Raw genomic sequence first — 27022 nt, forward strand, 5'->3', positions numbered from 1 at the left:
CAATGAGATACTGCTTCATCCATTAGGATGGCTATTATTTCCAAAAAACAAAAAAGCAGATAATAGGTGTTGGCAAGGGTGTGGGGAAATTGGAACCCTTGTGCATTGCTGATGGGAATGTAAAATGATATAACTGCTGTAGAAAACAGTATGGCAGTTCCTCAAAAAACTAAACAGAACTACTGTATGATCCAGCAATTGCACTTGTGTATACCCAGAAGAGCTGAAAACAGGGACTCAAACGTACTTGTCCACCGTTTTGATAGCAGCACTATCCACAGTAGCCAGGAGGGGGAAACGACCCAAATGTCCGCCAATGGATTAATGGATAAACAAAATTGGTATATACATACAATGAAATATTATTGAGCCTTTAAAAAGGAATAAGATTGTGATACATACTATGTGAATGAACCTTGAAGACATTATGCTAAGTGAAATAAGCTAGACACAAAAGAACAAATATTTGATTCCACGTATATGAGGTACACAGAACAGTCAAATTCCTAGAGACAGAAAGTAGAATAGTGCTAATCAGGGGCTGGGGAGGGGCCGAAGGGGGAGTTTACTGGGGACAGAGTTCCAATTTGGGATAATGAAAAAGGTGTGGAAATGGATAGTGGTGATGGTAAGATAGCAATGTGAATGTACATAATGCCACTGAACCGTAAACTTAAAAATGGTTAAAATGGTAAATTTTATTTTATGGACATTTTATCATTATAAAAAAATGACTGATATTCATTTTGTCTAACCACTTCATGCACTTAGCAGAAATCACATAAGTAATTATTGTGTGTAAAACATTGCACTCATGGAGTTTCTAGGTCAGATGCCCAAGGAAAGAACTGTTGAAGCTGAGGATGCTTACTAATATATCTCATAACTTAGTCCTTTACCGCTCACAAAGCTCACCACCTCAGTTCTCTGATGAGTAGGGAACACAGTGTAGGAAGGGATAGGTCTGGCCATAAATAAAGTCAAGTATTGTGTCCTGGGAACCACAATAGAGAGTTAGGTTTTTATCTATTAAACAGAATGTGGAAGAGGTCCCCACGACCACGCCCAGGTTCGTTGACTAGGAGGACTCGCAGGACTCAGGACATAGTCACACTCAAGGCTGTGATTTCTTACAGAGAGAGGACATACAGCAGAATCAGCACAGGGAATAGGCACGTGAAGTGAAGTCCAGAAGAAACCGTGTGTAAGCTTCCACGAGTTCTCTCGCAGTGTAGTCACGTAGGCGTGCTTGACTCCTCCAGCAGCAAGTGGTGCCTGCGCCTGTGAAATATCTACCAGGGAAGCTTCTCAGAAACTCGGTGCCTAAGGTTTTATTGGGGGCTGGTCACATGACACCCTCTACCTGGCATGCACCAATTCCTGGACTCCCAGAGGGAAAGCAGGTGTTTAGCATACACCACATTGTACAAACAGTCTTGGCCCGGTGAACCAGTCTTAGCACTTCTGGGAATGCTGGGCACCCTCCTGAAATCCTGGTTCCCAGACACCAGCCAGGGGCCAACCTTGCAAGCAGGCCATTCTCAGGATAGCACTTCCAGTCCTGCTGTGTTTACTGTTTTCTGCACAGGATGCGTGGGTAACTTTAGTTTCTGTATTGTTGGATATATTATTATTAGAGACAGTGGAAGTCAACAAAGTGTTTCTTAAGAAAACAAGGGAAAATTTTGGAAAAGTACAGCTTTTGTTAGGCTGGTATAGGAATAGTTTTTCTATTTATCTACCACTATTTGTTTCTCTATCCAATGGATGTAAAGTAAGCATGGTAAGATTCTTATATGCCCCTACTTGCGTATAAGGGAGGGGTGGAAGGTCAAGGATGTGACCATGTGGCCTGGGTAGCCTCGGTGGTTAGTGACCTAGCCATTTTTGGTTCCTAGCAATGGCAAAATCAAGTTGCTAAGGTAGTTTCAAATAGTAATTGTTTTTTTGCTGTGCATGTTTTCCCCTGTTCTGCTCTGTTTTATCATGCTAGCTGTTATCTTACTTTTCATTTTCGTGATGTTTAAAAATTTTGGTTATAAATATTTTGCTTTAAGCTTTTTGAGGGTAGTTTTTTTTTTTTCATGAGGACTGACAAATAACTGTATGCTGGCTCCATATTTCTGCAGAGGTAGGTTGTGGCCACAGCGCTGCCCTTGGCCTCTTTCAGCTGCAAGAGCTGACGCTCCACTGCTGACGCTTGGAGACCTCCTGGGCCATTCGGGCACCTGGGGATGCAGCCTGAGGCCCACTGATAGGGCTTGCACTAAAGCCTGGCGTTCGTTATTGTAGAGCCTCTTACTCTCATTGCCCTTTATGATGAGTGATCCGTACCGCTGGACTTCCTGTATGTATGTTCTTTTAAAAAATAAATAAATAAACAATCAAGTGTTTTCTAAGGTATGCCTTTTTTTGGTAAGGAAGGTTGGCCCTGAGCTAACGTCTGTTGCCAATCTTTCTCTTTTTTTCCTCCCCAAAACCCCAGTACATAGTAGTATATGCTAGTTGTAAGTCCTTCTAATTCTTCTATGTGGGATGCCACCACAGCATGGCTTGATGAGTGGTGTGTAGGTCCCTGCTGGGGATCCAAACTGGTGAACCCTGGGCTGCCAAAGTGGAGGGTGCGAACTTAACCACTGCCCCTCCAGGCTGGCCCCAAGTGTTTTTAATAGATGATACTTTCATATGGTTTAAAATTTTTTAAAGTATGCAAAGATATACAGTAAAAAATCTCCCACCTGTCTCCCCTCTGCTCAGTTCTCTGCCCCTCCCTAAAGCAGGTTACTGGTAAATGGTTTCTGTTGTATCTTTCCAGAGATTTTTTTTTTGCATATGTATAACTTTTCCCTCTATTATGTGCAAGTGTTAGCATACTGTTCACACTCTTCTGTGTATGTGTCTATTTTCTATATGTATGTATCTTTTTTTGCCAAATTGAAAATTAGTGACATTCCAAGAATGTTGAAAGCCGTTGTACAGTACGTAGCTTCCAAGCCCTGAAAAAGGAACTGATTTTGTTTCTTTTTCTTTGTATTTTGACCTTAAGTTATAGAGAACCTGATGCTAGTCTCCGCTAGAGCCAGTACTCCAAAGAGTATCAATGCATTTCATTCATTTGTTGGTTTATAATTGATCTGAAACAAAAAATGTAATTTTTAAGATTAACTAATCATTAAATTTTTTTCTGTTGCAGCTTGCAATCCGAAGAGCTACTCTAAATAGGTCCTTTACTCCTGTCTTTTTGGGAAGTGCCTTGAAGAACAAAGGCGTCCAGCCTCTCTTAGATGCTGTTTTAGAGTATCTACCGAATCCATCTGAAGTCCCGAATTATGCTCTTCTTCATCAGGAGGAGTAAGTCTTGCAAACTGACTCCTAGTTTCTGCAGAAATACGTTAACACTTATGCAATATGAAAGCAATGGTTCCTTTAAGAAACAGACTTTTTTAAGCACGCATTGATTATTTTTCTTTCCTGTCTGTACCAGATAATTTCTGTATTTTTTAGTCTGCTCTGGTCCTGTCACCATGTTGTAACTAAGCCCAAGGAAGTTACTCTTACTGATCTCTTTCAAAGAAATTTCATTTATGTGAGGTCAGAAATGTTTAACACACGTGCATTTTCTTAGCTAATACTCTGATGAAAGAAATTGATATAAAAGAAGTATTAAATATTGCATCTCATAGATTTATGTTTCTTTTATTTTAAGTGATTCAAAAGAAAAAACCAAAATCTTAATGAACTCCAAAAGAGACAGTTCTCACCCATTCGTAGGCCTGGCTTTTAAACTGGAGGTAAGTTGCTTTCTAATGTATTTAACTGCTGTAGGTAGAGATTTTCTTTTCTTTTAGGTTTTTATTCCTATTATAAATTGACTCATAAAAGATTTGGTGACAGGGTTCTCTGCTGTAAAGTTACTCTTTTTTCCCCCTTTTGATACTGACTCTTTAGGAGGAAGTTACTATGCACAGCCACAGTTAAGGGGTGGGGCATCAGCTCCCCCTCCTGGAAGGAGCAGCATCTACATTAACTTACTTGGGATTCTTCTATATGGGAGAGTTGTCTCTTTACCCCTGTTTATGTGTTTACTCAGTCATTAATTTATATCAGTATGGATTCATGGATATTTATTTGTAGTTTGAGTTGTAATCCAGTAGTATGTCACTTATTCTGTTGCCCAGCTTTGGCCAGTGGAGCTCTTTCCGTTGGCTCCTGTGTCTCTTTGACGTTCTTCAATGTTTTGCTTTTTTGAATACTTTCTTACTTTGTGGCATTACATGGCCCAGGCCCTAGAATCAACCATTTCTCTGGGAGCCCTGATTCCTTTTAATCAAGAATAGTATTAGGAACCAAGATTTGAGCATGGAGTGTGCTTTTTGTTGGGATATTGTTGCTTCTGTTCCTAATATTTTAAGTGGGGAAAAATGATGGATAAGTTAGAAGTGTGAAGAGTGGTTATTTCTGGGATGGAATTTTATTTGGGGACTTTTTCCTAGTTTTTATTTTTAAATTTTTACAATCTACTTCTTATTACTTCTAAAATGAGAAAATAATTTTAAATTCAAAAGTAGAAATAACTGTGCAGTGACAATTTTATGCATAAAGCTTTTAAAAATAGGTATTTAGGAATGCTTTCTTAGCATCCCAGAATAGTGATTATTCAGTTTAAGGTATGGAATGTTTTAATATTTAATGGTTTGTATTGCCAGATTGCTTTCATACTCTCAGAATTAATGTACTAGGTTATTTCAATGAGTCTTATTCAAATTGAGTATTATTTATTAAAAATCATTACTGATTTCATACATGAAAATGGCATTTTAATATTTCATCTTGCCTTAATTCCTAATGATAGAGAATATTTTTTCATATACTGTTTATGCAGTTGCATTTCCTTTTTTGTAATTGTTTCTTTATTTCTTTTGTCTTTCCTTTTTTAAAATTAGAGTCAAAGTGTTTTACTTATTTATATGAGCTTTCCCTAATAAAGTTCTCTTTTAAAACAATTAGCAGTTTAAAATTTATATAATCAAATATATGTCTTTATCTTAAGTCATTCTCTCATTTTTAACTGCAGAAGCCCTGCTCTTTGAATATATTTTGTAAATATTTCTTTAGTTTCCTCTGCTTTGTTTATTGGTTGTTAAACCGGCTGGAATTTGTTTTGCTGTGTGCTGTGAGGTAGGGTCTAAGTGGATCTCCTCTGCCTCCAAAGAGAAGACCCATTGTCTCGTTACCAGGTTTTGAACAACGTTACACTTTTCCATTGATTGTCATGTTTTTTTAATCATTGTTGACAAATGAATTAAACATTTTAGATTTTTAACTATGCTCTATGGACTGTTCAGTCTAATTGGTGCTAGTTCCATACTTTTTAAGTTTTGGAGTATTTAATATTTTTAAATATTAGTCAGGGTTAGTTTCTTCTCATTGCCATAGTTTTTAAAATTTCTATTTTTAACCATTCTTCTAAGTAGATTTTAAATCACTTATCAAATGTTTATATATTCCTCTTGGGATTTTGGTTGCTATTGTGTTAAACCCATAAATTAATGTGGGAAAAATTGGTAACTTTTAAATATATATCTAATTGATTAGTGTTACTGTTCAGGAGGAATTGATTCTTGAGTAGTCATTTTATATTCAGTCACTAGCTTTCCAGGTGATTATCAAAGGGTTTTTTAGATGTATAGTACAATCTTACCATTTCTAATGATGTTTTTGTTGTCTTTCCAATAATTATACCTTATTTTTGTGTCTTATTTTATTAAACTGAACTTATGAAATAATATTAGAAGGCAAAAGCATACTTCCTAATTATATAAATAATTAAAATTTTCTTTTGATAACTTTTATTTTGGAGGAAACAGAAGTAGTACCTTGGATTGTGATACCAAAAAGAATAACAACAACCATTTAACTTATCTTATTCAAAGCTAGTATTAAGGTAGTTTATGACAAACCAAAGCATGTATATAAGATGTACTACTAAGATTGATAGGAAATATTTGGAGGTAGTGTGAAGTTCTCCTAAGTTTGATTACTTTTATTATTATTTATTTGATTGAGGTCGCTTTGGTTTATAACATTGTATAAATTTCAGGTACACATCATTATATTTTAATCTCTATGTAGAGTGCATTGAGTTCACCACCAAAAGTGTAGTTTCTCTCTGTCGCCATACACGTGTGCCCCTTTACCCCTTTTGCCCCCCAGCCCTCTACCACCTGCTGCTCTGGTAACCACTAATCTGTTCTCCTTATCTGTGTGTTTATCTTCCACATAGGAGTGAAGTCATATGGTAATTGTCTTTCTCTGTCTGACTTATTTTGCTTAGCATAATACTCTCAAGATCCATCAGTGTTGTCACAAATGGCACTATTTCATCTTTTTTTATGGCTGAGTAGTATTCCATTGTGTGTATATACATATACCACATCTTCTTTATCCCTTTATCCATTGATGGGCACTTAGGGTGCTTCCAAATCTTGGCTATTGTGAGTAATGCTACAGTGAACATAGAGGTGCATATATCTTTTCAAATTAGTGTTTTCATGTTCTTTAGATAAATACCCAGAAGTGGAATAGCTAGACCATATGGTATTTTCTATTTATAATTTTCTGAGTAATCTCCATACTGTTTTCCGTAGTGGCTGCACCAATTTACATTCCCACCAGCAGTGTATGAGGATTCCTTTTCCTATACATCCTCTTCAACACTTATTTCTTGTCTTTTTAATAACAGCCATTCTTACAGGTGTGAGGTGATATCTCATTGTAGTTTTGATTACCTTTCCCTAATAGTTAATGATGTTGAACATCTTTTCATGTGCCTGTTGGCCATCTGTTTATCTTCTTTGGAAAAATGTCTGTTCTTATCCTCTGCCCACATTTTGATTGGGTTGTTCATTTTTTTGATGTTGAGTTAAATGTTTTTTGATGTATTTTGGATATTAACCCTTTATCAGATATATGATTTGTAAATATTTTCTCCCAGTTGGTGAGTTGTCTTCATTTTCTTGATGGTTTCCTTGCCATGCAGAAGCTTTTTAGTTTGAAGGACTCCCATTCATTTATTTTTTCTTTTGTTTCCCTTGCCTGAGTAGACATGATATTGAAAAAGATGCTGCTAAGACTTATGTCAAAGTGTACTACCTATGTTTCCTTCTAGGAGTTTTATGGTTCCAGGCCTTACATTTAAGTCTTTAATCCATTTTGAGTTAATTTTTGTGTATGCTGTAAGATAATGGTCTATTTTCATTCTTTTTCACGTGGCTGTCCAGTTTTCCCAACACCATCTGTTGAAGTGACTTCCCTTTCTGCATTGTATGTTCTTGGCTCCTTTGTCAGAGATCAGTTGTCCATAGATGTGTGAATTTATTTCTGGGCTCTCAATTGTGTTCCATTGATCTGTGTGTCTGCTTTTCTGCCAGTACCATGCTGTTTTGATTACTATAGCTTTGTAGTATATTTTGAAATCAGGGAGTGTGATACCTCCAGCTTTGTTCTTTTTATCAGGATTCCTTTGGCTGTTTGGGGTCTTTTGTTGTTCCACATATATTTTAGGATTCTTTGTTTTATTTCAGTGAAAAATGTCCTTGGGATTTTGATAAGGATTGCATTGAATCTGTAGATTGCTTTAGGTGATATAGACATTTCAACTATGTTAATTCTTCCAATCCGTGAGCACGGAATAGCTTTCCATTTCTGTATGTTTTCTTCAGTTTCTTTCAATAACGTCTTATGTTTTCAGTGTATAGGTCTTTCACCTCCTTGGTTAAATTTATTCCTAGGTATTTTCTTCTTTTTGTCACAATTGTAAATGGAATTGTATTCTTAATTTCTCTTTCTGCTGGTTCACTGTTCGTTTATAGAAATGAGACTGATTTTTAAATGTTGATTTTGTACACTGCAAGTTTACTGTACTTGTTAATTATTTCTAATAGTTTTTTGGTGAATTCTTTAAGGTTTTCTATATATAGAATCATGTCATCTGCAAATAGTGGCAGTTTTACTTCTCCCTTTCCAATTTGGATCCCTCTTCTTTTTCTTGCTTAATTGCTCTGGCTAGCACTTCCAATAGTATGTTGAGTAAGAGTGATGAAAATGGGCATCCTTTTTGGGTTCCTGTTCTTCGAGGGATGGCTTTCAGTTTTTCACCATTGAGTATGGGTTGGCTGTGGGTTTATCATAAATGGATGTTGAATCTTGTCAAGTGCTTTTTTGTATCTATTGAGAGGATCATGTGATTTTTATTCCTCTTTTTGTTATTGTGGTGAATCACATTGATTGATTTGTGGATGCTGAGCCATCCATGTGCCTGGAATAAATCCCACTTGATCGTGGTGTATGAGCCTTTTAATGTATTGTTGTATTTGATTTGCTAATATTTTGTTGAGAATTTTTGCATCTATGTTCATCAGTAATATTGGCCTGTAATTTCCTTTTTTGTGTTGCCCTTGTCTGGTTTTGGTTTCAGGGTAATATTGGCCTTGTAAAATGAGTTAGGAAGCATCCCGTCCTCTTCATCTTTTTGGAAGACTTTGAGAAGGATAGGTCTTAAGTCTTGGTTGAATTCACCAGAGAAGCCCTGTGGTCCTGAAGTTTTGTTTTGTGGGAGGTTCTTCATTACTTCTTCAATCTCTTTATTTGTGATTGGTCTATTCAGATTCTCTATTTCTCCTTGATTCAGCTTTGGGAAGTTGTAAGAGTCTAAGAATTTATCCATTTCTTATATGTTATCCAGTTTGTTAGTGTATATCATGTATAATGTATATCATGGTGCATAGCTTTTGATGGTATTCTTATAATCCTTTGTATTTCTTTGGTATCTGCTGTAATTTCTCCTCTTTCATTTAAATATATATTTAAATAAAATATTTAAAATAAAACTGATTTTATTTATTTGTGCCTTCTCTCTCTTTTTAATTTTTTTGTTGGGGAAATTGGCCCTGAGCCAACATCTGTGCCAATCTTCCTCTATTTTGTATATTAGTTGCCACCACAGCATGGCTTGATGAGCAGTGTGTAGGTCTGTGCCCAGGTTCCAAACCTGCGAACCATGGGCCCCTAAAGCATAGCTCGTAAACTTAACCACTACACCACCAGGCCAGCCCATGAGGCTTCTCTCTTTTTTTCTTAGTCTGGCTAAGGGTTTGTCAATTTTGTTTATCTTTTCAAAGAATCAGCTCTCAGTGTCATTGATCCTTTCTACTGTCTTTTTAGTCTCTATTTCATTTATTTCCACTCTGATTTTTATTATTTCCCTCCTTCAACTGACTTTGGGTTTTGTTTGTTCTTCTTTTTCTAGTTCTTTTAGGTATAGTGTTAGATTGTTTATTTGAGATTTTTCTTGTTGCTTGAGGTAGGCCTGTATTGCTATTTAGTTCCCTCCTGGTACCACTTTTCTGCATCCCATAAGCTTTGCTGTGTTGTGTTTTCATTTTCTTTTGTTTCCAGGTATTTTTTGACTTCTCCTTTTATTTGTTCATTGATCCAATAGTTGTTCAGTACATGTTTAGTCTACACATATTTGTGACTTTTTCAGCTTTCTTATTGTAGTTGATTTCTAGTTTCATAGCAGTGTGATCAGAAAAGATGCCTGATATGATGTCAGGTGTCTTAAATTTATTGAGGCTTGTTTTGCTTCCCAATGTATGGTCCGTCTTTGAGAATGTTCTTTGTGCCCTTGAGAAGAATGTATATTCTGCTGCTTTGAGATGGAATGTTCTGTATACATCCATGAAGTCCATCTGGCCTAGCGTTTTGTTTAAGGCTAGTGTTCCTTGTTGACCTTCTGTCTGGATGATGTGTCCATTGTGTAAGTGGGGTGTTGAAGTCCCCTACTATTATTGTCTTGCTGTCAGGACAGGGTATTCTTGGCTGACAGTTTTTATCTTTCAATATTTTGAATATATCATTCCACTCTGTCCTGGCCTGTAGAGTTTCTGCTGAGAAATCTGCTGATAGCCTGATGTGGGTTCCTTTGTATGCTATTTTCTCTGGCTGCTCTTAATATTCCTCCTTTGTTGTTGACTTTTGGCAGTTTTAATGTAAAGTGCCTTGAAGAAGGTCTTTTTGCATTGAGATAATTAGGGGTTCTATTAGCTTTATGGACTTGTATATCCAGTTCCTTCCTCAGTTTTGGGAAGTTCTCAGCTGTTATTTCTTTGAATAAGCTCTCTGCTCCTTTCTCCCACTCTTCCCCTTCTGGGATACCCATTGTCCTTATGTTGCTTTTCCTGAGTTGGATATTTCTCCATTTTTAAAAAATCTTAGTTCTTTCTCTTCCACCTGAATCATTTCTAGATCTGTCTTCAAGCTTGCAAATCCCTTCTTCTATATGGTCTGCTCTATTTCCACTGCTTTCTAGTTTTTTTCATCTCATTAATTGTGTTCTTTATCTCCAGAATTTCTGGGGGGTTTTTAGTTTCAGTCTCTTTGGTGAAGTGCTCCTTCTGTTGATTTTATTCCTGAGCTCATTGAACTGTCTTTCTGAGTTTTCTTGTAACTCACTGAGTTTCTTCATGACAGCTATTTTGAACTCTGTCAGTTAGATCACAATCTTCCGTGACTTCCAGTTTGGTCTCTGGAGGGTTGTTGTTTTCCTTCTGTTCTGTGTGTTGCTGTGCTTCCTCATGGTGGGTGATGAGTTCATCCCCTGCCAGCGCATTCATGGTGGTACCCACCTTTCTTATTTGGGCACGGCTTTGGTTACTTTGATTCTGAGCTGCTTCTGGTTGCATTTCAGAGCCTGCACTTTCCACCCTCCACTGCCTCTGCCAGAGGCATCGTCAGTGCCCTCTTGTGCTGCTTGTGCCTGCAAGGTTGCTGCTTATGATGTCCCCACAGTCGCGGGTGTTGCCACTGGGGTCACGAGGATGCAAGCACCTCTGCTGGGTCTCGTGTTCCTCCACTAGCTCTCTGTGGGCTCTCCACAGGCTCGGGTGCTGCTGCCCCGTGCACCACCTGTGCTGCTGCTCCCAGGTTATCTGGGGATGCTGGCAGTACTACTATCAGAGGCACTCAGTTCACAGGTGTTACTGCCAGTGACTGAGGTCTGGGGTCTCGTGTGCAGCCCCTGCTGCTGGTAGGGCTGGTGTCAGGAGTGCCGCCACTAGGGGATGGGTGACAGGTACTGCTGTGACTCCTGGAGCCTCAGGTTGCAGGTGCCACCCGCCACTGCAGGGGAAAGGAGAGGGGTTAAGTCACAAGTGCCACTGCTGGGAGAGGGGCAGGGGCTGAGCCAAAACTGCTGTTGCTGCTCGTGCAGCCTCTGGTCTCCAGTGCCACTGTGCTTTTTGAAACTTCAGGTCAGGACACCACCACAAGGGGTATCTGCATTTTAGATGCACCCTTGCTGCTGGGAGGGCTGGTGTTGGAGTTGCCAATACTAGAGGAGGACACCGGGGCTGCTTCCCTAGTTCCACTGCCTCCCAGAGGTCCAGTCCACCCACCTTCAGGTGTTTATATGTCTGGATCTCTCAGGGTTTCTGGTGTGCTGTGCACCTTTTGTTTGTCATTCGATCTCCTACTGGCTGTAACTTAGAGGGGAGACACAATGGGAACAGCTCACTCTGCCATGATACTGACATCACTCCTAATTTTGATTTTTATGTTTCTTTTTCATTTCTTTCTGCCCTTACCCAATCTTGACTTCTAGGCAGGTCGTTTTGGACAGTTAACTTATGTTCGCAATTATCAAGGAGAGTTGAAGAAGGGTGACACCATCTATAACACCAGGACAGGAAAGAAAGTGCGAGTGCAGAGGCTCGTTCGCATGCATGCCGACGTGATGGAGGCAAGTACAGTCATTGCTGTGAGGTCCAAAATTTCTCTGATGTCCATGAAATACATCTACCTTCTTGGTATCCTGAACCCCATGGGGAAATCACTTCTATTGAACATGTTCTTCTGGCTTCTTCCTTTTTAATTAGCTGTGCTACAGGTCTGATGGAGCACTTTGGTAAAGGTTAAATCAGCAGATGATAAGAACACATTCCACACCACTATTTGTGAGTTAGCTGTATTTCCTCAATGGCCGAGGTTAAGGAGAAGGGACAGTTTGGTCCCTGAGACTCAGAACACAAGATTCAGCCCTTAAGAGCTATCATTACAAAGAGTATAATAGGTTTTTAGGACAGTGGAACTGTGGTTCTCAAAGGTAAGTGAGAGTAATAAATTCACACATAATTTCCCACATTGTTTAGTGGATTTACTTTCTGAAATATGGCGGATGTGAAAGCTCTTTTTAACCCTAGAGTTTTGTATTCGTAGAACCAGCCCGTTGACAGGTCCCATTGGTGCTGGAATCTATCTGAAGATTGAAAGCCTTTCGAGATCTGGTCTGGAAGATGAACTTCTGCTTAGGGCTTGAATGCTTGAATGGGCTCTGAGTCTGTCCTGGCCTTCTCTTGTCCACGGGGTTAGGCCTTGGCAGGAGTACCGAGTGTGTGTGGTTGTCTTCTACTCTCAGCCTTTCCCAGTTCAGCTCTGTATTCCTGGAGAAATTTAGTTGTCTAAGCAAAATCTTGACGTTCAGAAATTTTTGGTGGCCATAACTTTTGTGTCTCCTGGAACATAAATAGGCAGTCTCGATCTTGGGCAGCATTGCTGTTTTCTGAGATGGGCAACAGGGGCAGGCTGGAGGGGTTAGTGCTGGCACTGCTGTTTCATGGGCCGGAAGCTAGGCGATCTGTACGGCTGTGTAACCGTTACAGACACACACACACTTGCTCCTTCACAGTCAGTCGCAGCTCATTCACAGCTGTTCAGAATGAACTGTTAGTCTAAAAGGACAAAAAGCAGAAAGCTTAGAGGCACCAATGCTTTGTTCTTAGAGTTCCTGTGTTTTCTTAACTGCTTACATCTGTGAGAAATTGATTACTTTAAGTACAATGGGCTCCATTCTCCTTGTTTTCAAAACTTCCTTTGCAGGTTTTCCGTGTAAGCCTTTGTCATACACATCTCATTGGACTATGGCAGCACATAGAGTACATGCTTTTTAATTCAATAGAAATAACTTTAGAACTGGGAGGCTCTGTGTTCTGTCAGTACTGCAGATCCTCCAAGTAATGAGGCCATATCTCTGAGTTTGTTGTCGACTGAGATGTGGTTTAAATAGGGGCCCTGTTTAAGGTGTTTTGCTGTGGTTGATTGTCGGTGTTGCAGTGGTTGTAGCTAATTCATTCTTTGTAGAATTCATGGTGAGATTCTGCCCTGTTTATTTATGAACAATGTATTTATTCTGCAGTTACTTTTTAGTTACCATGCCCTGATTTGTATTACTTGCGAGTATCATTTTGTGTTCTTTCTTTATTTAGGATGTTGAGGAAGTGTTTGCTGGAGACATCTGTGCATTATTTGGCATTGACTGTGCTAGTGGAGACACATTCACAAACAAAGACAATAGTGGTCTTTCTGTGGTGAGTCATTTAATTTCAAAGCTGTTTATCACTTGAGTTTCGAAAGTCTGTGTTTCTATGTAGTACCTTTAGTACCTCAGAAAAACAGCCACTGAGGTTTTCATTGAGTGCCATAGGCATCACGTATAGTTTGGCTGTGGCTCTTTAAATGTCAATTAGACAAGTGTTCTGTGTAAGCTGACTTACCTGGTTTTTCATAGTAAAATCCTTCCATGATCCCCCAAGGTGTGGCGTGGAGGGAAAATCTCCCCTAGACACAGCTGGACGTGTAGCTCTGACTCCTCTGCCTCCCCATTTTGGGTGCCTCTCTAATTGCCGTCACCAGCATCAGGCTAGTCCCAGTGGAGTGCCAGCTCTTTATTAACTCAGCAACCAGAGGGCGGGCCCTCAAACCCCAGGAGAACTGCTGGACCAGACTGTAACGTTTAGGCTAGACCTGGGGAGAACAGAACAGGACAGAACCGTGGTCTGAAGGCAAGATGCAGCTAGACAGCATGACTGACTGCAGCCTGCCCTGTGGGCCTCACACAGGTGCCTTTTCAGCATCAGCGACCCTGAAGGGAAGAACGTGCTCGGCAGCCGCTGCCTTTGAATCCCCTTCACTGACTCCCCTTTTTTGCCTCTACAGGAGAGCAGGCTCTCCTACAGTATGACCACTTGTTCGTGAGGCTGGTTCCTCTCCTGAATTCAGTAAAGAAAGAATATGAGTACTTAGGGGACAGGTAATTTGCAGTGAAGGCATTTACAGTGGGTCGTTTATGTAAGAACTGGTCCAACGCTAACAAGTGAGCACTATAATAGCTCCTGTATACAATGATGAACTCATAATTTTGTAATTTAATTTTTTTGTATAAAATATTCTCTAATGTCTATGGTTTTACAAATGATTTAAGATACTACAAAAATCATAAATAAATCCATGCAAGTTTTGGGGGAATCTAGATAACGGGAATGTTGTATTTTATTATTGATAAGACCGCCTTTAAATACTTGTCCCTGGCAATGTGAAGGGACTGGAGGTGTGGCACGTGCTCAAGCTTTGAAGCAAGTCAGCCTGCTTAGAGTCTCACCTCTGCCCTCTGCTCTCTAAGGCCCTTGGCCAAGGTATTTTATCTTCTTTCCAAGCCTTTAATGATTTTATTTGCAAAATGGGAAAAATAATATCTGCCTCTCAGAGTTGTGATTGATTAAATAAGGTATCATATGTATAAAAAATCTAATGCCCTTTCTCCGTTTCTCTTGTCAATGAGTATAGTATATTTTGATTAAATAAAGTAACTTCTCAGAAGATAGCAACAGCAAATGTAGCCACCAGCCAATAAGAATTCCGCATCTCATCATTTGGATTCATTATAATGATTATGTTAAACAAAGGGTCAATAAATTTAAGGGTCTTAGACAGTTAAATAAATAGATACTTTATTTTTGATATTTGGGGAGGGAGGAGATCATATAAGTGGACACCTTTATTTATTAATTAATATGTTCATTTATGTAATGCAAAACAGACCAACATATATACCGTCTGGACTACAGATGTTGACTAGTATTTGTCCTTTGTTCTACTGGAAAGTAGAACATTAAGATTAATTCATCTCTGACATACACAGTACTACCTCTGAATTCTTATCTCTTCTTTTAAATAATATTGTAGGAGTCAATTCATGTTCCTGATCCTGTCATTTCAATAGCAATGAAGCCTTCTAACAAGGTAGGTTTGACTTAATGTTCAGTATATCACAATAAAAACTTGAGCTCCTTTTTATCTGTCTACACAATGCACAGTATCTTTTGATAACCAGCAGTCTTATGGTCTTCTGTTTCCTCTTTTGGTATTGAAATCTCCTTTTAAATTTATCGGTCTATTAGTAGAAATTACTCCCCAGTATATTTGAAGAAATTGATAGTATTAAGGCCTTCACGAGACTGTGCATTGTAACTCCTTAGGTAGCGTTGGCTCCAGAGTGGGAAGTGACTTCGTAGATTTAGGTCGCAAAGGGATGGTAAAGGGGAAGCAGGTGCGTTTGTCCGAAGTTGGGGGAAAGCCCACTGTAAAGGACACTAGAATATTGCAGAGATTGACTGCCTCATGAATCATAATACATCCCCAGACTTGTGATAGTTAAGTCAGTGTCTGATTATAACATGGAAAGCCTACAAACTGTTTTTTTCACTTTCAGATGTGACAGTTTTATGATTGGATTTGATGTCATTTAGCTTTTTACAAAGCCAAAATTGCTTGAATAGGTTCTGCATTCATATTGCTTGCCACTGGAATTAGTCATGAACTTGAACCATAACTTGTTTAGTTCTTAAGTTGCCTTGACATTCGTAACAATCACCTTCATATGGTATATTGAAATTAACTCATTCATGCATTAGCTGAACATTCTGACCTCTTGTCACCTGGAAACTATCATTTACAGAACATGCTCTGATTTATTGTCTTGTGGATACATTAACAGCTGCTACTTCATCTATTTTGAGGAATTTGAGATTTTCCAGACCCTTCTCATTATAGAAAAGAGAATGTTGAGATGGCAAGAAACAGTAAATGACTCCATCTCAGAAATCTGAGGAGAGACGAACCGTCCGTCTTGCCACACAGATGCCACAGTTTGTTCCAAGTGCTTTGCTAAATTGTTTGCTTTTCCCCTCAGAATATGCAGGGCTATAAGTTAAAGATACTATGTTTCTTCACTCCTAAATGCAGCGTTTAGGGAAGGCATTTAAGTGTTGATAATCCTCAGTAACGCAGGGAAATCAAATGCATCAATATCCAAAAGAGTTTTTGGTGTCTCAGGGTTGTCTGCCTCCTGGAGTAAATTAATTTAAATCAAATAATGAAGTCATTGCATAAAGCCAAGACTCTCAATAGTGGGGGCAGGGATGATCTAGTAAGTTGAGGGTACCTGGCTAGCGCAGGGAAAAGGGAAAAGACTTTGGAGATAGACTAACCCAGTATTCAGTCCCAGCTTTGCCCTGCACTAGCTGTGTGGCCTTGAGCAAGTCACTTAACTTCTCTGTGCCTTGTTTCCTCACCTGAAAAATGTGGATAATTCTGTCTTGCAGCATTATGGTTAGAATCAGATAACATATACAAAACACATAGCACAGCTCCAGCCACAGGTGATAGCTGTTAATACTGGTGATTTGGGGCATGTTAGTTTCCTTTTGCTGCTGTAAGAAATTGCCACAAACTCAGTGGCTTAAAACAGCACAAATGTATTATTTTACAATTGTGTAGGTCAGAAATCTGACATGGATCTTAATGGGCTAAAATCAAGACATTGGCAGGGCTATGTTGTTTTCTGGAGGCTCTAGAGGACAGTTTATTTCCTTGCTTCCTTAGATTGTTGGCAGAATTCAGCTCCTTGTGGTTATAGGACTTGGGTCCCCATTTCCTTGCTCACTGTCAGCTGAGGGCCGTTCTGGCTTCTAGAAGCTGCCCCCCTTCCCAGGTTTGTGGCCCCTTCCTCTTCAGTGCCAGCAGCAGTAAAGTAAATCCCTCTCGTGCTTCAGATAGCTCCTGCCTCTTCTTCCCTCTCCCATCTCTCTGACCTACCCTTCTGCATTCCTCTTCCATTTTTTAAAGGCCCATGTGATTACATTAGGCCCACCCAGATTATTCATGATCATCTCCCCCAGCTTGAAGTCTGCAACCTCAGTCACTTCTGCAGAGTCCCCTTTGCCATGTGAAGTTCACAAGTTTAGGGGGATATGGACATATCCTTAGAGGGCCGTTATTCTGCTGACCACGTATGGAATTAGGTCTAAGAAGAATAGAGGTGCATCGCAACACACCCGCGCAGATTGCTTTGAAGGGGAGCCGTCTCAGTGTGGCATTTGCCCTACTGTTGGTCTGAACTGTCCTCCTGAATCTACAGTAGAGTCTCGGTAAACATGCTGATTCCTTTGATTATGTATAGGACTTCTGAAATATAACACAGGAAAACAGATTCTACTTTCTGCAATGATGGGCAGTTTTCCACAAATGGACAGTTTTTATCAATATAATAGGAAAGGGCATAGAGTTAAGTCTTGGACTCTTGATTTTTCTCTTGGTAGAGAAAGAAAATTCTGTGAGCTGGCTATTCCCTGCTCTCTTGGCTGTGTGGTATCCAAGCTCACATATTAAAGCATGTGTCCTAGGAACTAGATGGTGGATTATTTTTAATTCTTAACTGCTTATGTATTTGATTGCATTCAGTAAAGTTTGGTCAACAATCCCATTGCTTATCATGCTTAGTAAAATGTGTACTGGCTTTCTTTTTTTAAAGAATGATCTGAAAAAATTTTCAAAAGGTATTGGCAGGTTTACAAGAGAAGATCCCACATTTAAAGTCCACTTTGACACGGAAAGCAAAGAGACAGTTGTATCTGGAATGGGAGAATTACACCTGGAAATCTATGCTCAGGTATTAAATAACAAGGAAGTTAATTTAAATTCACTTTATTTATGTCTGTATTTCGTTAAGAGTGAAAGTCAGTAATTCTCAGTCTCACAGTCATAATAACAACAGTGCTTCGCCAAGCTTCACTGTGGTTTGCATCCAGATATGGTGTACTCCTTCCTCTTCTACATGTTACAAATTATTTTGATCTCTAAATCTTTCTATTTGTAAAACATTGCAGACTTCTAGAATCAAGGCTCAGGAGATTTGCAGTAAGACCATCCATCCATCCCCAGGTCATGGTTAGTTGGGTCATGGATATCCTGGCCCCAGCCCCAGGGAGACAACCTGCTGAGAAAGTTGTCCCACCAGTACGCGCTCTCCAGGCCACTTCTTGTCTGTTTTCTTCCCAAGTCAGCACTTGAAGACCGTTATTATATGGATAAAAGAGTGGCTAGATGGGGCCTGTACTTCCCTAGGAAAGGTGTTGTGTTTCTATGAATGAAAACGAAAGATATGTGACTTAGAGTAAAAATTCTGGTTGTGATCATATCTTTGAAGTTGAGATAGAAGAAAATTCTGACAACAGATTCAGATGCTATATAGTGAAATTGCAGTAAGATGGAACAAAGGTGAAGTTTTAGTGGATGGATTACTTGGAGGTAAGTGTAAATTAATCAGTACAAATTAGAATTCATTTATACAAAATCTGTAAAAGCAGGTTGTATTGTTTAACATCATGTATCCTTGTAAGATACTTAAATGATTTAAAACATCATTTGCTTATCTATTTAAATGAATGCTTCTAAAGTAGTTAAGATTCTTAGAGTTTTTCTTTTTTATTTTTTTAATTTAAATATACCAAAACATTATCTTCCCTGCTCTTTTTAGAGGATGGAAAGAGAATATGGCTGTCCTTGTATCACAGGAAAACCAAAAGTTGCTTTCAGGGAGACCATTACTGCCCCTGTCCCGTAAGTATGCAACACGAACATCCTATGAGGCGAGAACTGAAGCTTTTTATTATGGGATATACATAGCACTGTTACTGTTATTAAGACGCTTGCACCTCTTGGCACTTTATTATGGAAGCTGTATAGTACTGTAATCAAGACATTTGTACTAAGCAACACTTTGGGATTTGTTTGGCCCCTTAAGCTAGATATCAGTGAAGACTGACATACACATCGTTAATAAGCATGTTTACACTTCCTCCAGGGTTAGGGTCTTCATTTATTCCAGTTGTGCTTCCTTAGGCAGACGGCTGCTGTGTTTTACTTTAGTACCATACTGTGGATGCCAGAGAACTTGCATTTGCCAGGGAATAATCTCCTGGAAGCAAAGGAAACTAATGCTATGATAAAATTCAGAAAACAGAGTTGGGCTTACATTTTATTCGAGACAAAACAGTCCTCATAAAGAATAAAGGAAAACAAGTTAAACTGCTACAAGTATGATATACTTCAACCTGGTGCCTATTTGAATTTACACGAATTCTGATTTAAAGTCAAAATTAATAAGGCATACTGTGGCTACAAAACTAGTCTCAATTTTCAAATGAAGGCACATGATACTTCACCTGAGATGGAATGTCATGAAGTAGAATGGTATAGTGTAACTCAATGAAGTCATCATTTCTTTGCTATAATAAAAAATAAAAACCTGCTGTTTAAAACTTAATATCATTGGCAAAAATACTTTAATTTTAAAAATCAGGTTCATTAGTAGATGATTATAATACTTCCACTTAAGTAAAAATAAAATTTGAATGTCATAATTTATTTAGCCTGACAGAAAAACTGTTGTCTTATAAATAAGTTTTCTTTCAAACTACATTTTAAAATCATGAGTTGTCATTTGTTACTCTAAAAATCATTTACCCTTTCTGTTTGGGGTTCTTGTTTTTTGGGGTTTTTTTTGAGGAAGATTAGCCCTGAGCTAACTACTGCCAATCCTCCTCTTTTTGCTGAGGAAGACTGGCCCTGAGCTGACATCCGTGCCCATCTTCCTCTACTTTATATGAGGGACACCCGCCACAGCATGGTTTTTGCCAAGTGGTGCCATGTCCGCACCTGGCATCCGAACTGGCAAACCGCCGAACCGCCGGCCACTGAGAAGCGGAACATGCGCACTTAACCACTGCGCCACCCCGCCGGCCCCGCTCTTTGGGTTTCTAAGTTGTGGTAGCTATTTAAGAGCATTACAGTCTGTAGTTCGTCATTTAAGATTCCTTAATGTTTCGATTGTTCACAGAAGCATCATTTAAGGGATAAACTACTGAAATGAGTGTTTACATTAAAGGAAACCAATTTTGTAATAGAAATTCTTTTAAAAAAAATGAAAATAGTAAAATGTAATGAATGCGGTTATCTGACTTTGTCATTAAAGCTTTGATCTGTGCTGCTTCTTGCTTTGGGAATATAAAGTATTTATACCACTAGCTCCACAGAAATATTGCATCCACATAGTTTAAAACCAAGATTATCAAAGGCTGGCCCCGTGGCCGAGTGGTTAAGTTCGTCCGCTTTTCTTTGGTGGCCCGGGCTTTTGCCGGTTCAGATCCTGGGTGGGGACATGGCACTGCTCATCAGGCTATGCTGAGGTGGCGTCCCACATGCCACAACTAGCAGGACCCACAATTAAAATATACAACTATGTACTGGGGAGATTTGGGGAGAAAAAGCAGGGAAAAAAGAAGATTGGCGACAGTTGTTAGCTCAAGTGCCAATTTAAAAAAAAAAACACAATCATCAGAGATCTGCTCTCCTTACACAGGCTCTTTAAGGCTTATAATGGACGTATCAAAACCAGCCCGAGACTCCCAGGGGCAGCACAAGCTCCTGCGGCTTCTTTGGTTAACAGTGATTATAAATGTGACCCCAGGGTCAAATACTATTCTCTCCTTACAGCATCTTGAAGTAATCCTTTCTTTGAATATATCAACAAAGACTGTCTTTTAAAGATAAGGTAAAAATCAGTAAGGTTCCTTACATGTTGGATCTTAATAGGTAAAGATACATAAGATACATAGCCTGAAGCAGTGGTTAAACCCTTCTCCTGAGATTTTCCTTAATGCTTTCATGAAACTACTAGCACTGTCTTGTGCATATTTTGCATAAAAACGTGGCTTGAAATTCATAATTATGATTGTATAGGCTCTGGTACCTGGACCACTTACTCAGTTATTTGAGGCTGTAGTACCCCTATGGGAATCTTGTAACCAAGGTTGATGTCTTCAAAAACGCATTAGAGAAAGGCTGTTTCTTAAAGTGCCACTGTAATATTCATGTTGGGTATTTGGTGTCACACTCTGAGTTGTAAGTGACTGTCCTGCCTCAAGTGCCCATAGGGATCTAATAAGTGGTCGAAAAAGCCTGCAGAGAAGGTGCTCCAGCTGCCTGGAGTTTGTCAGCAACGAGCTGACACCGGTCTGCTGGAGAGGCCTGTTCTCCCAACGGAGCTCACTACAACTGTTGGTTGTGGTTTCTTTACAGTATTTTCCTTGTTTTCCATTAGATACTACTGGTTGACATAGTTTTTTCTTTTTAACCTCTTAATAAAGATAAAATCAAAGAATTTATTTTTATTTCTTTAAGGTCCAGAAAGAGGCAGTTCAGAATAGTTATACCAGACGTAAATATTGTAAATTATTTCCAATAATTGCTTGGAAATTATGACTAAATAGATTATAAAAGAAAATTACATATAGCAAGCTTCACAAATCCATGCCAATATTTTTGTTCTGGCTGAGCCGTAGGGAAAAAATGCAGCCATGTGTCACAGCAGCTCTGGCACCACCAGCTCTCGGTGGAGGAGCGAAGCAGACATGGTCTCAGTATTGCGTGGCTGCAGTAATTTGACCAAACTTGGGTTGCCAAGGGAAATAATCTATATTAGGCTGAGCACAAAAACTGAATGCCGAATTATCTCTGACTCCAGACTTCACGCTCTTGAAACTGCAGCTTCACGTTCTCTAGCCGTCATTATAACTGACCTCTCTTTGAAAATACTAGGTCTTGAATACAAAGTAACTAAAGGGGCGCTATTTATCCAATCATGAATTATAACACTTTCAGTAAATATTAGCCCTGTTAATAGTGTATTTTATAGAAATTACTTACCACTTGCTTGACAGTTTGAATTTTTACCATTTTATACCATGTGTTTTCAGTAGAATTCTGCCATATTATATAACCACAGGCAACCCAGGCTAAATGTCGAACTGGCTTCATTTCTGGAGATACGTTTCCAAAATTGTCTAGTGAAGGAAACATTTTTATGGTAAATGGAATTATTTTATACATACAGTATTAACCTCTTAAAAAAACCTAAATTCTAAATCTTGTCATAGTTTCCTTGAAATGTGTGCAGAAAATAATTAAGCTATGGATCTATAAAGTTCCAAGGCCTTTTTTTGTTTAATTAGATTGGTAATGAATATTTTTGCAAAAGCCAGTATATTTCCAACATTATGTTAACATAAATTTTGAGCATAGATAATTGATATTGATTTTAAAGTTGAAAAAATATTTTTCCATGGCATATTTATGTACCTGGAATATTTTGTGCTTCTAGTGGTTCCTCCATGGACTTGAGTCTTTGATAAAATGTGTTATCTTCTTCATCTGGGTTCTTTCCGATTTCTCCTTCAAATGTGAAGTTGACTTCTGGTGCAGAATGTTGTCCCGTTGGAGGGTAAAGTACTTCTGCTGTGCAGTCCACTGTAACTTGCTGTGTGAAACATTTTGCAGATGATCTTTACGTGCAGATGGCCATCCATTACTAATTATTGTTCTTTGAGATAGAACGTTTAAGGCATTGGCCCGCTATTGGTGTTTCAGACCTGACTTCGGAGTAACATTCCAGAGGTATCTAATGGGGATGGCCTAATACTTTTCTTAGAGGTATCTAAAAGAGATTGCTTATTTTACAACTTAGAAGGCCTCATAATCCTCTAAATTCATCCTAAAACTTTGAATATATTTCAGAATTAATGGGGCATCCATCTGCAAGGCCGGATTTGAGTCTGACTTTGCATGCCAACCCCAGACGGGTTACTTTTTAAGTCTTTCCGTCACTCTTCGTCTCTGCTCCTGAAATAACACAAATCCTCTCAAGCTCAGATACAGCAGTCTGTGCCTAGATGTAAATGAGAAGATTGTAGCATTGGTTCTGCGTGGTAAAGACGAGTGTCTAGCAGCTCAAGTGCCTTTTAATGAATCTCCTTATGTTGGCCTATATCTCTTCTGAATTATGCTCAACAAAAGGGCAAGCTTTTTTTAATTACAAGATGGTTATGGTACGAATTGCAGTTCCTTTTAACTTTGTTTCATTAATAGTTTGATAGGTGTGTAATTTTTAAACATTTCCCTGCTCCATTACTGAAAGATTCTTATCTGAACACGGTGCTATTAGTTGGCCATTCTAATACTCATAAATATCTAAAGCACTTGCTTTTTTTAAGTAAAAGAAACCAAAAACAGAATGAGAAAGGCAGACAAAAAAAGTGATGAGAGTAATATTAGGCATGAGTTCAGACTGCCCGATAAGTATATAACATTTTTAAAGGGAATTTATTTGAACTGAAGTATATAGAGTCTGTTTTCTAAATAGCTCAATAGAAATACTTCATGTATCTCAGAATATACAAAAAGAGTAAAAACTGACCCTTGTATGATATCGTTTATTTCGAGGCAGGGATTTCACAACAGCTTTAAAAAAAACCCCAAATTCTATGATTCGATCAGCAAAGGTACTCTGGAAGATTTAGAATCAAATTTTATTTAATAATAAAGGAGGTTCACTTACTTTTTGGATAATTTCTTCCACAGAAAATTTAAGGCGATACTTATGTCCTCTTCCCGGAATATCCTAAAATTAAGAAAATGTGGTGAGTTATTATAACAATAACGCAGTTCTTTGCATTGTTAGAAGAACCCATTCTCCTTTGGTTGGGCGGCTGACTGGGAGGGGTAAAATGATTAGAGCCTTAGACCTTGAAAAATGCATTTCACCGTGTATGTAACATCTAAGTTAGCAGGTCCTCTATCAGGTTTATTTTGGATGAGAACAGAAGGGTGGGATAAAAGCATATAGAAACAAAATGGGTTACAATTCACTTTCATTCATCAGAGGACTTCAATCTCTGGGTCTGTGATCCTAACTTCTCTACAGAAGAAATTTTGAAACAGCCTTTAATTCTAAAGACAATAAACAGAATACACCGTCGAAAAGATTTTTCATAAAGTCCTGTGTACCCTCCAGATAGTGTTCGGTGAAGCTGAATTAATTCTATTGAGGCAGATTAGTGTGGAGTGGTGAGAGATGTTTAGTACTGTTTTTACTTGTATGGTTGGTGGACCTGCAAAAAGAGACTTTAACAAATTTTATAACAGTAAGACAAACATTTAGGGATTTCACCTTTCAATCAAGATACAATTGAAAGTTTACGCTTCATTATGCTGTCTGATGCAGTTTTGAAATAACACCGTCCTCCCTGTCAGCGCTTAAAGACTGTAGCAGTTAAACTTATGTCGGATAAATAAGGGAGGACCTCAGAGCCCTTAGAATTTAGTAAAATGACAGCGAACGCAGTGACTGCTGAGGCCTTAAGCATTTAATTCACTCCTTTAGCCGGAGGAAGCACGTCTCTTACGGAGTCAGCGGCAGGAGTGTTGGGGTGGTTCAGGCGAAGGTTCGGGCCACAATGCTTTTACTCTCGGACTTTGGTTGTCACTTTCTCCTGCTGTTTCTCCCCCTTCATTATGGTCAAAGCGTCTGATAAGGGTTGGTCTTAAAATGTAAGCAACGAAGACTCGTTCGCAGGACAGGAGCTTTTGTAGGTGCGGACTGGAGTAGTGGGGGAAGCGCAGGAGCGGGCCCGCAGGTCTCGCCGGGGAGAGGGGAGAGGGGAGAGGGGAGAGGGCCGCCCGCCCGCCGCGGACTCACCTCCCTGCTGGCCTGGCGGACGGTCTGCACCAGGAACACCCTGTGGGGGCTCCCCTGCTGGTAGTTGATGCAGTTCTCCGCCACCGAGGCCGCCTTGGCGGCGGGGTGCTCTGTCGGCGGGATTTCCATCTCGGGCAGCTGCGGCCGGGCGGCAGGCTGCTGGAGCTCGGCGGCCGGGCGGCGGCTCCTCCTCGCTCCCCGCTCGCCCCTCCCTGCCCGCTGCCCGGAGTCAGGAAGCCGCCCGCCTGCTCCCGGCTTCCGCGTGCCGGAGCCCCTGGTCCCGGCGGGAGCGGCGTGCGGGCGGGACTTCGTCCTTCCTGCTCCCAGCCTGGCCCGCAGTGCGGGGCGGAGCTTTCCGGACTCCGCCCCTCGGGGCGATGCCCCCGGCCCTGCAGATTCCGCCCGCGACAGGAGCCCGGCTCCCTTCCACGCCACGCACCGTGACGGGCGCCGGGCGAAGTGCGGGGAAGCGCCGGGTCCTGCGCGGTTCCCATCCCTTCGTTTCCTGCTCGTCAAGGGCGTCCAGGAAGAGGCTTGCTCATCCCCGACTTTTGTAGGGTTGGACCACTTCTGACCAAGAGTATGCGACTGCGAACTGTGGCATTAGTTTGGAGGATTATGTAATTTGGATTAGGAGAGAGAGAAAAATGCACCTGCAGCCCTCTCGCCCTTTACTGATCTTAGAAAGATGAGGTTTTGATATAACACCATGCTTCGAAGTTTCTGATTCACTGAAATTTTTACTTTCAAATAAATACTTTAAACTTTCCAAAGCCCTACATTGAGGTAGCTTCTAACAAAAGCAGGATTTTTAAAGCTGCTTAAGCAAGCGCAGACTTTGAGCAGGCCTTGCGTTTCCACTCTCTAGATCTCCTCATTACCTTCTTGTGTCACCTTTAAAGGAACTGCTGGGTTTGCTCTGGATCAGGAAGCTAAGGTTCCTTGTCATTACACGTATGACCAAACTGCCCCTTTAGCTTGTTGGCTTGGAAATAAAGATTCTTTGCTCTTTTTCTCAAAATGGAGTTTTGAAGGCTCTTTGAGTAGACATATGTTGTGGTGATGCTTTTTAAAAAAAAGTTAACAAAAATGTATTTGTAATATGTTGTTTTCCTCAGAAACCTTTTTCAATTTATTTGTAAATAAAGTCTTTCTATCGAGGAAGTAGCTTTTTAAAAATAGTAAGCACTAAGGCATTTCCCATCCTTTCTAGTTATATTAGCCAACAACTGTCAAGTCACTGGAGGATGAATGGGTCAGTTTTTCTTCTGAAGGCTTTTTCTAAAAGATTGAAGGTTTTTTGTGGGGGAGGGTGGTGACTCATTCATCCTTCAGCCAACCTTTTAGGTTGTCATTGTGTGTATGTGTGTGAATTGTTTGAATTATGTGCTCCTTTCATAGTGTCCAGGAAAGAGTGGCTGAGTACATTCTGATGACGCAGAAAGAACTTTTTGCTGCTAATGAAATTTTATTTTTTTGGTGAGGAAGATTAGCCCTGAGCCAACATCTGTGCCAATCTTCCTGTATTTTGTGTGTGAAACGCGGCCACAGGGTGGCTTGGCAAGCGGTGTGTATGTCTGCGTTCTGGATCCAAACCTCCGAACCCTAGGCCACTGAAGCAAGCCCACGAACTTAACCGCTATGCTACTGGGCTGGCATCTGATAATAAAATTTTAAGGTTTCACAATTAGCTGGTTAACATCTCCTGTGTTATTACCAGTTAGAGTTGTGAGAAGTACAATGTGTGAGCTTGCTAGATGAAGTCACCATTTTGAAGCTTTCTGAATACAATTATCATCTCTGTAGATCAAGACTGATAACATGTTATGACACATCAGGCATTTACTAAAAGTACACATACCGATTTAGGTTCTTTTTAAAATAGAATTATTACACTAAAAGAAATTAACTGCCTATTTAGGTGTTAAATAAACTACATTAAGAGAATCTCATTCCTGTATTTGAGTCCTTGAAATCTTAGTTGCTTGCTAAGGCTTCACAAATGGTTAGTCAAGAGATCATTATCCTTAAACTTGAGTATGTGTGGATTACCTTGAAAGTAACAAAATTATTATGAGTCTCTGGCATCAGGTAAATTAAATTGTTATAGCTTTATATAACTATATGAACATAAAACTAAGTAAAAATGCCTCTGGATTGCAACTTTGGTACGACTATAAAATTAAAAGAAATCTGCAAAATAGAAACAATAAAACCAACACAATTCTAATTAACATCAATTTTAATGAGTCATGATGT

The 27022-nt window shown here is 39.5% G+C and overlaps 2 protein-coding genes across 2 annotated transcripts in view; one reads left to right on the forward strand and one right to left on the reverse strand.

The window, feature by feature from the left end:
- LOC123285608 (elongation factor G, mitochondrial-like) overlaps window positions 1-27022 on the forward strand; it is a 47883-nt gene that overhangs the window by 9084 nt on the left and 11777 nt on the right. The window contains 7 exon segments of the mRNA XM_070509735.1: window positions 3194-3351; window positions 3707-3791; window positions 11660-11797; window positions 13320-13421; window positions 15076-15132; window positions 17702-17839; window positions 18707-18789. Coding sequence (XP_070365836.1) covers window positions 3194-3351; window positions 3707-3791; window positions 11660-11797; window positions 13320-13421; window positions 15076-15132; window positions 17702-17839; window positions 18707-18789 — 761 coding nt within the window.
- Window positions 17859-25103, reverse strand: LOC139045294 (latexin). Its single transcript, XM_070509737.1, has 6 exons — window positions 24764-25103; window positions 23624-23686; window positions 22369-22546; window positions 21937-22073; window positions 19395-19457; window positions 17859-19147 (listed from the first exon to the last, which is right to left on the reverse strand). The coding sequence occupies exons 1-6, from the start codon at window positions 24890-24892 to the stop codon at window positions 19049-19051; spliced, it is 669 nt and encodes a 222-aa protein (XP_070365838.1). The 5' UTR covers window positions 24893-25103; the 3' UTR covers window positions 17859-19048.

This window comes from Equus asinus, chromosome 5 (genome assembly GCF_041296235.1).
Source record: "Equus asinus isolate D_3611 breed Donkey chromosome 5, EquAss-T2T_v2, whole genome shotgun sequence".
In the NCBI taxonomy this organism is placed as follows: Eukaryota; Metazoa; Chordata; class Mammalia; order Perissodactyla; family Equidae; genus Equus; species Equus asinus.

Coding starts and splice junctions, on each gene's coding strand:
- LOC139045294 (XM_070509737.1), bottom strand. CDS start 24,892: ATGGAAATCCCGCCGACAGAGCACCCCGCCGCCAAGGCGGCCTCGGTG. Junction 23,687..24,763: donor TCCGCCAGGCCAGCAGGGAG/GTGAGTCCGCGG, acceptor TCTTAATTTTAG/GATATTCCGGGAAGAGGACA. Junction 22,547..23,623: donor TGGAAGAAATTATCCAAAAA/GTAAGTGAACCT, acceptor TGTTTCACACAG/CAAGTTACAGTGGACTGCAC.